This window comes from Lutra lutra, chromosome 1 (genome assembly GCF_902655055.1).
Source record: "Lutra lutra chromosome 1, mLutLut1.2, whole genome shotgun sequence".
In the NCBI taxonomy this organism is placed as follows: domain Eukaryota; kingdom Metazoa; phylum Chordata; class Mammalia; order Carnivora; family Mustelidae; genus Lutra; species Lutra lutra.
In genome coordinates this window covers 110,052,673-110,064,714 of record NC_062278.1, presented here as the reverse complement: position 1 = coordinate 110,064,714, position 12,042 = coordinate 110,052,673, and the positions used below count along the sequence as shown (strand labels likewise).

Below are 12,042 nucleotides of genomic sequence, written 5' to 3'. Positions count from 1 at the left end.
TTATATATCATAATCCTTTGCAGTCTGGCAGGTGTCACTGTCCCCATAGTCCCCATTTTACAGACCAGGTCTGCGGACACTTGACTAGTGAGGACCGAGAACTGACACAGGCCTGCTGTGCCTTACAGGCTTTCCTCTCAGTTTCCTTGCCTCCGGAATTACCCTGCTCAGTGTCAGATGCATAGAAATCCCTCCAAACCAACCATCCGGGCCCAGATTGTGTGGTAGTTGCTTTTGTCAACCATCCTCGCCTGGGCCTCTTTTGAAAACTTTTGTGGCTTAAAAATAAAAAGGAATTAGACGGGGAAATGATACATAGCTTAAGAGAAGAGCAGATTTAAGGAAAGAGTTTTGTTTTTTTTTAAAGATTTTATTTATTTATTTGTCAGAGAGGGATTACAAGTAGGCAGAGAGGCAGGCAGAGAGAGAGAGAGAGAGAGAGAAGAGGAAGCAGGCTCCCTGCTGAGCAGAGAGCCCAGATGTGGGGCTCGATCCCAGGACCCTGGGATCATGACCTGAGCCGAAGGCAGAGGCTTTAACCCACTGAGCCACCCAGGCGCCCCAAGGAAAGAGTTTTTAATAAGACTAGAAGGGCATCTGGGTGGCTCAGTCGGTTGAGCATCTGACTCTGGGTTTCAGGTCGTGCTCTCAGGGTGGTGAGATCAAACCCCATGTCAGCTACGCACTGAGCATGGAGTTTGCATCAGATTCTTTCCCTCTTCCTCCTCCTCTGCCCCTCCACACTGCATGCACTGTCTCATTCTCTTTCTCTCTTTCAAATAAATAAATAGATAAATACAGTCTTTAATAAGAAGACCTGAAGAAGAGCCATGGAAGAGGAAAGGATGTTTTAAAATACCATATATTTACAGAATTTTAAATTTACCGTATTTATAGGTATTTTCTTGATTCTTATGACCGCATTTGAGCAGCCATAAGAGTAGTAGCTCCATTTTGTAGATAAGGAAACAAAGAGTCAGATGAAGCTATTGGCTATCATTTTTGGGCTCCTAAGCCAGCACTCTTCTTCTATTACTACAACAGAAGACAGGCATCACTGGACCAATGGTCATGGTCTGAGAGAATGGGAGTTTGGAGGGGAGGGGTGGGAGATTGGGTGAGCCTGGTGGTGGGTATTATGGAGGGCACGTATTGCATGGAGCACAGGGTGTGGTGCGTAAACAATTCTAGAACACTGAAAAGAAATTAAAAAAATAAATAAAAATTTAAAAAAAGAAGTAAAAAATATTCATTTAAACTTCTTTAAAAAAAAAAAAAAAAAAGAATGGGAGATTGGACTGGCGGCATGTTCAGGGTCCCTGTGCCCCGATCTGGTTTCTCTCCCCAGCTTACCTGGCCTCAGTTAGGGCAGATGCCTCTCCCTAGACCTCTTCCAGCTGCCCCCACTCCAGTGACCTAGGCAGACCCCTCCTTCCTCTTCTTGTTGGCTCAAATGCTTCTCTCCTTTTTGGCCCCCAGCTCAGGCCCCACTTCCCCCAGCAGGAACACACAGACCTCAGCTATTACCAGTGGGACATGATCGACAGGTCTGGTATTCAGGAGGCTTCTAGAAGGTGGGCTTCCCATCATGACAATTTCACAAAAACTTGTGTCTTTTTCCTCTAATAACCAGAGTATAGTTTGCTAACATTTATTGAGTCCTCGCTGCACATGAAGCAACCTTGATAGTGACATGATAGGTATAGTCATTACCCTTTTGCATTTTGTAAGAAGGAACTGCATCTTAGAATAATACAGAGACAGGTCTCAGCTGGTGAGTGGTGGAGCTGAGAACCACTGGGGTTGAGCTCCAGAGCCCCTGAGCTGTGGTCCAGGAGCCATGCAGCCTCTGCACAGCCCTCTCCGTCTTCAAATGCTTTCCTTCATAGTAGCACTGGTAGGGAGCAGGGTGAGTCTGAACATTTAGTGTGTGATGACTCCCTGGTGCCCTTTGTCAAAGATGCAAATTCCACCCCCATGACAGATCCTGGTTTGCTTTCTGATTCGGTTGGCCTGAGCAAGGTCTGGAAGTTTGCAGGCCTATGAGATAATTCTGATGTAGATGGTTCCCACCAATCTTCAGTGAGTGGAGACAGCCCATCAGAACAGAGAAGAATGGTCAGAAGAAGTGTTCTTAAACAGAAGCAGAACCCAGAACTGAACTAGATGGAGAAAAATGATAGCGAGGAGGGGACACAGACCCTACAAGATAGAAGGGAGAGCAGAGTAGCAGGGCCGGGTGTCCTGCCTGGAAACTTCTAGATGGCGGTTTACAGCTGTGGCTCCTTCAGAGTCTTTAGCCCCTTGACACACTCAGCTCTGGCCGCCAAAACATGATTCTTGATCCCTCCTGTCTGTCTCTACACAGTGCCATATGCAAAAAATTTCACTCACTTAGTACTTCCTGACCATGGATAAACACACCAAAAAGGAATAAACAGCCTCACCTTACCTAGATAACCTCACTCTAATCCCAAGAGCCATGATGATCATGGTTTTAGTTCATTTTTGCAACTAAGAAGGAAGGAAGGAAGCTGGGGGACAGGAGGAAGGAAAGGAGACCACCTAAGTGTCCCCCAAGGAAATGCATACAAACAGATTCTCCATCACACTCACTGGTCAGGGTATTTATTTGCCTGGGGCTGACTTATAATAACCCAGTCTGTTCATCTTTTAAGTTATAAAGAACTCCACAATATCTTTCTCACGATTTTTCTCCCATTGCACCTTTCGCTTAGGTGTGTTTAATATTTTATTACGAAGCAGTGAGGAACCAGGATGGTTTTTATCTCCTTGGTGTACCCTAAGGCTTCTCTCAATAAAATGTTTGCAGGGTTTGTATGCTCGCTCTTTAAAAGTTGGAAAGGGAAATTCTTGAGAAAACAAGTAGCCAACACACAACTCTGACAGAATCTGGGGCTGACATTTGCAGAAGCTCTTCCTCCCTATTTGACTTCCCAAACTTTGTAAGAGGAGAAGTAGGTATGTAAACCAACTTACAATTTTACTTCCTTGTGATAATCAGTCAGACTCCTTTGGCAAAGAGAGCCTTGCAAAGTCTTTGCCTCTGTTGAAGGATTCAGGGTATCTGAGTGATGTCAGGTGTCTGCTGCCTTGCATATATAAGGTGATGACCGTGACAGTGACTGCTGCTGTGGTGGCCCTTGGTGGGAAAGCATTTGTCCTGACGAGTTCACCGGGGCCCCAGGGTACCAGCAAAATCCACATCATGCATGGAGGGATAAACAGGCCACCCGGAGAACCACTATGGCCCCTTCGTTACCACATTCCCCTCCCCTACACACATGCTGGCCCTCTACCAGCGACAAGCTGAGAGTCGGCCTTCTCAGTCCCCCTAACTGACAACACCCCTTGGCAGGAGATTTTAAACATAGTCATTCAGGCTGCTACTTCCTCTGGCTTCTCTGGCCTTCTCGTCCCTGCTCTTTATTTTTGGATTTGCAGAAATGTCAGGATGGCCAGGTATCAGTGACAGGAAGTTTGGGCCCGTGAAGTAATTCTTGGGGTATGTGTGACTCCCAGTGCCTCAAAGGCTCTGCTGTCACTGAGCCTCCACGGAAGGAGTGAACAGCTAATCCCTTGATTCAATGAAATCTATTTCTGCTGCTAGGGGAACCCATGGGCCAAGGAGAGGCCACAGTCTCTACACTAACCCGCACACCGTTCTCCACCTTACAGATTGTAGTTCTCAGTCTTCACCAGCTGAGTTTCCAAAATGATGAGCCCCCTACCCATTAGGGAATTTTTGGGCTCCTGCACCTTTTCCCTGCAACTTTTTGGATTCCCTCAGGTTTAAGTTCTTGTCTGTCACCTGAGAGCCCTTGGAGGTCCTAAGACAATGGGACTCACTGAGAGATATCTGGGACAAAGGGTCTACGCTCTTTTTCATCTTCCCATCTATCGTAATTTTTCAGAACTATCCAAATTCCAAATGATCTGTTTTATTGTCTCCTTTGTCCTTTTTATCTCCATAAGTTGCCCAAGTGACTTGGACCTACATTATCCATATGGTCAACATTAGCCACATAGGGCGATTGTGTACTTGCGATGGGACTAGTCTAAATTGAGAGATGCTGTAAGGATAAAATATACACCAAATTTCAGAAATGTAGCATAAAAGAATTTTAAAGATCTCAGTGATTTTTTATATTGATTACATGTTGTAATGATAATATTTGTCACTGAAAATATATCATCAAAGTTAATTTCACCTTTTCACTTTTTGAATGTGGTTACTAGAAAAAATTTAAATTTATTTCTATCGGACATCACTGACCTAGACATCCAAATATCTCAGAGTCCAAATTATGGTTGCTTATATTGGGAAGGAGCACAGAAAAATCTTTTAGTTTTAGTTCAGGAAAAAGCAGCCCATCATCTCCTCTGTTCCTCACACCTCACAGAAGGGACACTGGAGAGTGACCTTCAGAAATGCCATCACTTCCAACGCTTTGCAATTCCCATTTCCATCCACCTGCCCCTTCTAAATGGAAGTCTCATGTTGCTGTAATTATTACCAAGAAAGGGTCTGGACTCTTGTAGTACTAGTTTCCAAAATTTAAAGAAATCGCTGCTGAATACAAACACACCCAGCTCAGGGGCTGGCGCAGAACTCAATAGAGGGCAAAGGAGTCTTCACTCTTTTAAATCCCTGGGTAGAGAAATGTGGTCAGAATCAAGGTCTTTTAAAGATTTTTTTTTTTTTATTTGACAGAGATTGCAAGTAGGCAGAGAGGCAGGTGGGGGGGGGGGGGAGGCAGGCTGTCCACAGAGCAGAGAGCCCGATGTGGGACTAGATCCCAGGACCCTGAGATCATGACCCAAGCTGAAGGCAGAGGCTTAACCCACTTAGCCACCCAGGCACCCCAGAGTCAAGGTCTTTATCAGCATCTCCTTTCCTGCTCAGCTCTCCCTTGCTACTTTGTGCATTTGTCAGGAGGTTACAATGGAATCCCATGCTTAACTAATAATATTATAAAGGCTTTGGACTTTGCGAAAGGAAGCTTTGCAAAACCTAGTTTAAAAAAAATAACAACAGCAGGGGCACCTGGGTGGCTCAGTGGGTTAAGTGAGCTCAGGTCATGATCCCAGGGTCCTGGGATTGAGTCCCACATCGGCTCTGTTTCTCCCTCTGCCTCTGCCACTCCCCCTGCTTATACTCTCTCTTTCTCTGTTGAATAAATAAGTAAAGTCTTTAAAAACAACAACAAGGGTAACAGAACTGTGCAGAGGGAGGGAGCCTGTGCCCATATCCCTGAGAATAAGAAAACCAGGAACCAGTCCTTAAGAGTCTTAGGGGTATGGGGGGGGGTGGCAAAGCACAGATCATGCCAGGCAACATGTGATGACTTTTTCTTTCCTCCTCTTTCTTTCTTTTCTCCTCTGACAGAAGAAAATTAGTGCTTCAAAGGAACACAAGTAGATGGAATATTTTCTTGAATTCTAGAGAAGCATTTGACAGATGTCACAGGGATCTTATTCAAAGTGTTCACTGAAACTTGCTCAGAGCCGGGGTGGGGAGATGAAGGCCTGCTGCCTGAGAAGCCCCCCAGGACAGAAGCTTGGAGGCCCTGTGCACGTCTTACCATGTGTCCATGGGGGGCCTAACCAAGACCTTCAATTCTCCATGTGTCTTAAAGGAAAAATGAAACAATCAATAACTAGAGTTTAAATGTTAAAATCCTGGATGCCTCTATGGCTGTCGGTTAAGCATCTGCTTTCGACTAGGGTCGTGATCCTGGGGGCCTGGGATCAAGCCCCACTTCAGGCTCGCTATCAGCAGGGAGTCTGCTTCTCCTTCTACCCCTGCCACCTGCTCGTGAGATCTCTCCCTCTCTTCTTTCTCTCGCTCTCAAATAAATAAATAAAATCTTTTTAAAAAAGAAAAAGAAATAAATGTTAAGTTCCCAAAACATTATTTCAGCAGGAGTGTTGGCCAACCACACACAAAAAAAGCCCTTGGCCTAGACTTGCCTCTGTAGTGGGCTGCCCACTGGGTTTACTCCTCTGCCAAGTACAAATATGACAGAAGCCCCTCTTTGCCCCCTAACTTGCTTCCAGACTTTCTGTCTCCCACCATTGGCCTATATTTTACTTCCCCCACACAGAACATACTCAAAAAAAGCTGCTCCACTGAACGATACCTCCTGATGTTAAAAAATAATGATAACATTCAGAATTTTTCTTTTATGAGTACATAACAAGAAATGGAATTAATATGCATTCACTTAAATGGAATTTCAGTTCTCTTTTAGCCACATAGTGTAGTAAATGAGTCTCTGTAGCTTTTTTTTCTGCACGTATCTGAGTCAGCTCCCTTGTTTCTGTGTCACTCCCTGCCCCCCAACCTACAGCTTGATTCTCCTATTTCTTTCTAAAGCCCAGCACCTGCACCTAACGTGTTGGCATGAGGCCTGAGCAGTGAGGGGGCTCAACACATTCTTCTGCTAGACAAGGAGACCATTAATGAGGGTGAAAGACCTAGAGTGAGGAGGAAAGATGAGCTTGGTTTTAGGGCTGAAGCTGAGGGTTGGTTCTAGAAATATACACTGTGGAGACATCAGAGACATTAGTAATAAGTGTGAGAACTCGAGATGGTCTATGACATGGAGTGTAGGCTGCATATAAGACTCAGGGCTGAGAAGGTCTGATCAGAGGATGGAAAGCCCAGAAACATGGTGTCATGGGAGCCTTCCTCATAGTGAGTTCTGAGGAGCAGGTGGCCAATAGCACAGCAAAGGGGGTGTGCAAATAGGAGAGCAGCAAAGAGTCCACAGAAGGTGCTAGTGGGACTCTTTTTGACCTTGGGGAAGGTCCTTTCTGTGGAGATCAAGTAAGCGAAGCCAGACATTTAAATATATTACTAAGCATGTTATTCAATGCTACTAATTATTTCTCCTGATGCAGATGACTAGACTTTATATATAATAGCATCTACTGAAGTCAGTTTTCTGGTTTTGACAATGTACCATCGTTACATAAGATGTTATTGGGGGAAGCTGGGTGAAAGGGATACAGGAACTCTCTGTACTATTTTTGCAACTTCTTGTGAGTCTTAAAATATTCCCAAATAAAAAGTATTTTTTAAAAAGAGTTAATATGGTAAGGCATTTCCAGAAATTCACACTCAACCCCACGCACAGGCTTCTGCACTCTAACTGCCCCCACACCCAGACAAACGCTCTCCCCTCAAAGGGCAGCGGCTGTCCCCTTCATTCACCCTGAACTATGGCGGAGAGTGAAAACCGCAAGGAGCAGAGCGGCTTAGGCTCTGCCAGCTTTGGTGGCTAGCCCCTAACCTTAGACCTGGTGTTCCCCCTTTGTGGGACCCTCCTTTTCTCCCCTGTGACCCCAACTCTCCAGGTTTGGGGGCTTTCGGTGAAAGCCTGTGTGCTTCCTTTCTTTCCACATGACACGGTCGTGACCACTAACCAGGCGTCTGCTTTCCTCTTGTTCCCTTTCAGGATGCTTCCATTGCACACAGATTCCACGTGATGAGAGAGAAACACCCTGAAAAATTCAACAGCAGGTAAGAGTGTCATGAGACTGCATCCCTCCCTGTAGGCACTGCCCGCCGGCCCCGCCCCGCCCCACGCAGCCGGCTAGACCCAGGCGTCCACCTGCTCTCACCCAAACGTTCTTGGCCCGGCCTCCCGGGCACTTGACTTGGCTTTCCTGCCACGTTGCCGGAAGGAGGGTTTCCGTTTCCAAGCAGAAATCGGTGTCAGAAACCTGCCGCAGCCTGTCCCCTCCCAGAGGATGCTGTGCAGTGGGAGGGACCGCGGGGCCGGCAGGGAGGGCGTGGTATGCCGGCCTTAAGAGGTGGGGATCTGCTCTTGGCTAACTAGAACCCCACTCCAGGGGCTTGGCCGCTTTCTCTAGGCGGAAAGCTCCCGCGGCCCCCAGCCCCCGAGAATTTCTGTGGGGAGGGGCAGGCGGGATGGCAGGGGCCTCAGCTCCTCTGGGTCTCGAAGGGAGGGGGAGGCAGCGGCGGGGCCTGGGCGGGAGGGCGGAGAGGGCGTCGCCTCCGCGTCCCCCGACAGCAGAGGGCAGCAGAGGGAGGCCCCTGCAGAGGCTGTGAGACCAGAAGCCGGCCAGGTCCCAACCTCAGCCTCTGGGTGAAGCCTGGATGTTAGGTCCAAAAATACAAGAAGAGAGAAAGCTAGTCCTCTCGCAAACAAAACTAAACCCTTGTTGCTGGTGGGAGGCAGAAGCTAGAAGTGAGTTGTGACTGGCACATAGCTAACCCGGGATTGCTAAAATACCTTTCTCCATTCTTCTTTCCTTTTTTCTTCTCTTTGGTTGATTTCCATCCCTGTTCCTCTTTGTTATGCCATTGCAAGATGACCATTGGGTCCCTCCCCACCCTCCAGCAGGTGGGGAGGAGGAATGCAGACTGAGCCTGAAGGGAGTGACTTATTCAGTCCGTAGGATTCCCTTCAGAGCAGAGGTCCAGTGTTGTCTGAAGACATTTGTCTAAAGCCTTGCACCCCCGAAGAGGGCCATCATTTTCATTCCTGATCCTTTCCCCTGACCCCACTGCCCGGAAGGTTAACCGGGAAAAAGAAAGTCTTATCACAACATACTTCAGCTGCAGGAAAAGTTATCTGCGATCTATTAGCTGAACTGATCTGCTTAGTGTGGTCCTTCTGTCCTAGGCCTGTTCCACCTGGCCCTCCCACATCCTGCACACAATCACGAATCACTATTAACAGGTGTACATCCAACTCCCACCCTTACTGTAATCAGCCGACCCTCCTTGCACATTCTTCGTCATTTTCCCATACACGCTTAATTATTCCTTCTCTTCCACCTCTGAGGTGCTCTTTTCCCAGAGGTGATCTTACGCATACCCTTACACACATACTTGTTAAAATGCCAGATGCCTGTGAAATCCATAGCGGTTCTGCTCATTCGTTCATTCCACACTAGCTTTTGAAAACAGACTCTGTACCAGGCACTGTTCTGTAGGTGTTTTGGACAGAGGGGCTCACAGTCCAGGGATGCAGACTGGAAGGCAGATATGCAGAGTGACTTGTGTTTAGTGGTATGAATCGAGCTAACCTATGGGAACACAAAGCAAGGACATGGAATTTGGTGTGGAAGGGTTTCTATCTGTGGAGAGGCCAAGACCTGGGAAACAAGTGTATATCTTCCAGGTTGACAAAAAGAGAAGGACAGGGACACCTGGGTGGCTCAGTGGGTTAAGCCTCTGCCTTTGGCTCAGGTCATGGTCTCAGGGTCCTGGGATCGAGCCCCGCATTGGGCTCTCTGCTCAGGAGGGAGCCTGCTCCCCTCCCCCCCTGCCTGCCTCTCTGCCTACTTGTGATCTCTCTCCTCTCTGTCAAATAAATAAATAAAATCTTTACAAAAGAGAGAGAGAGAGAAGGCAGCCCACGGAGAAGGAAGCAAATGTACAGAAGGATAATAACAAGGAATGAGAGGAAGCAGCATGCTCGAAGAAGAGCAAAGGAAGTTTGTAGAGTGATGAAGCAGAGGAAGGCAGAAATTTCTCCATGTTCCATAAATCAGTAGGTCCTCACAGGACATATAAATAGAGTGGTTGTCGATTGCCCACATGATTAAATATAATTAGAAAGATACCTCGGTCAGAAAAAAGTTGTAATTGTGCCTTTCGCTGTGATCTGGTAACTGTTTTTCCTTCCCACTTCCTCCATGCCATTAATAAGACTAGGCTACAGGTAGTTGCACACCCTTCCCCTGGTCAAGGTCAAGGTAGTGGGGTCGCCCAGGATGAGAGGCACACAGATTTGCGTGCCTCCAAATAAAGGGAGACCTAGTGGCGCAGAGGTGGGTCCTACAGCACAAGGTCCTAGCAGCCGTCCTAGTAAGAACTTTGAGTCCTTGCTGCTTCTACCCCGCCTGCTTGCTCCGGTGGAAAACACTCATGAGTGCCTGCTTTGTCCACCAAGAGGCAGGCGAGCAGCCATTTTCTCCAGGCTTCCTTATTTAGCTTTGGAGATGGTTTTAAATAGGCAGGTGGTTGTTGCCATGGTTACCCCATTACACCAGCGGCTAAACTTAGGAAGGGCCACAAGGGATAGGAAGAAAGCTTGATACCGGAGATTTGGAAATGTAAACGATATTATCAAACAAGGCTTCATTTTACTTGGCTGAACTTAGGTTTTCCAGAGAGTAGCCACTGCTTGCTTGGCTAGATGTCCTTACAGTGAAGGTGCCGGGCCAAGCCCTCGGGGACAACCCTGAGGTTAAATCTGGGGAGTTGTAACTGTTTTGTTTTGGTTTGAACATGGGCTAGAATTTATCGGGAACTTGAATCTTTCACAGGGCTCATTCACTTTTCTGGGCTATTCTAACAAGAATCCTCAACCTGAGTTACAAAGGTTGCAGCAGCTCCAGGAACCTCTTGAAATTGTATAGAGGACACTGAATATACTTTTCTGGAGAGAAAATGCATACCTATCAGAAGGAGCCCGCAGGGACCCGTGGCCCTCTTATGGCTTAAAGTCACAGTTCTGAGGCCTCCTTAAATCCTAAAAGGGGGTCGGGGTTTGGTTGGGGTTCTAGGAAATTCTTCTTCCTTTGGCTTCTCTACACAGGTTGTTGCCAGAGAAGGTGGCTGGTTGTACAAAACTAAGTTATGTTCGTTAGTGGAATAGCTTTGTTGATGGAGCGAGAACAGACCCAAGAATGCAGGAACACGAGCCAACTGCGATGGGCAAGGATAAAAAGGCCTTTAATGGGGCTATTTTTGGTACATTCTGCTTCCTAATCATTGACAGGCTAATAATTAATTGCTAGTTTGGAAATATTATGAAAAATTATCATCTTGTCGTTGGCAAAAACAACAGAAGACAGATTTAATTCAGCTAAGATTCTGACATGTGTTAGAAGGTGTTCTAGGCTACAAGGGTAAATAAAACCTGATTCCTGCCTTCAGGGAATTCATGTGTAGCAAAGAAGGAAGAGTAATCTTCAAATATTTTTTATGAAGTGATTTTCACGTACAAGGAGGTTCCACTTTGTAGGTCATACAGCATAAAGGAAGCTGGATAGTGTAAGACACTCACTAATGGTTGTGTCCCTACATCACTTATAAATGAATTGTTTAAAAGACAGAAATGGTGTTATAGGGAACCAAAGAAAGAACTGTTATTTTCTGAGCTCCTACTAGGTGTCAAGTGATAGACTAGGTTCTTCAAATTCATTATGTTATTGACATCCCACGATCACCCTACAAGGTAAATATTAGATAAAGGGATTTTATAGGTAAAGACACTGAGGCTGGGAGAAGCCAAGTCACCTGACTGAAATGAGACATCTTTGTAAACACTGGAGCTAAGTGATTCTAAGCCAGTGCCTAACTTCTCCAGACTTCAGACTCTGACTTCTGCACTTGCTTTCTCCTGTGGATTTCATTCATCAAATACCTATTGTATATCAAACACGCTGACGGTACTACATACACGGTCCCACTCTGTGCTCACAGTAACATGCAAGGTTAAGTGTTGTGATCTCCATTTTAGAGAAGAAAACACGGAGGCCAAGGAGGGTAGAGCTTTTATCACCTCTGTCCATCTTTATGGATTGTCTCTGTGGGAAAATGCTTGCTGAGTTCCAAAGGGGGACCATGGGCATGCCACCCACTCTCAGTTGTGTGGCATGACTCTTCTCCCTGTCTCCATGTCCGTGGCACAGAGCAGGACCGAATATAGATAGGGGCAGCCAGTGCAAGGTTAACATGCAGGGCCCTTTAAGAATTTCAAGTCCACGGGAATAGAGCTTTAATTAAACCAAGAACAGAGCCCTTCTGGTGTCCGGTTCCTTGCACCTATGTAGACTTCTCTTTCATAAGGTGGCCCTGGCAAGGAGAGAGGAATTTATTTAAAACAAACAAACAAACAAACAAAACCTCACAGGTTTCAGGGCTCATGGAGGGGGGACGTTTGCAAGAAAGGCAAAAGGAATGGAGGAAAGATGGCTTCAACCAGGAAGGAGGGAAGGGATGATAAGTCCCTCAAACAAGCAGTATTAGCAGTA

The 12,042-nt window shown here is 46.5% G+C and overlaps 1 protein-coding gene across 4 annotated transcripts in view; it reads left to right on the top strand.

Moving 5' to 3' along the window:
• The window catches only part of DGKG (diacylglycerol kinase gamma), a 210,833-nt gene that overhangs the window by 104,141 nt on the left and 94,650 nt on the right, over positions 1-12,042 (top strand). For all 4 annotated transcript variants that reach the window (XM_047732347.1, XM_047732341.1, XM_047732340.1 and 1 more), the window contains one exon: positions 7,485-7,549. In XM_047732347.1, coding sequence (XP_047588303.1) covers positions 7,485-7,549 — 65 coding nt within the window. The remainder of the gene's footprint in view (positions 1-7,484; positions 7,550-12,042) is intronic.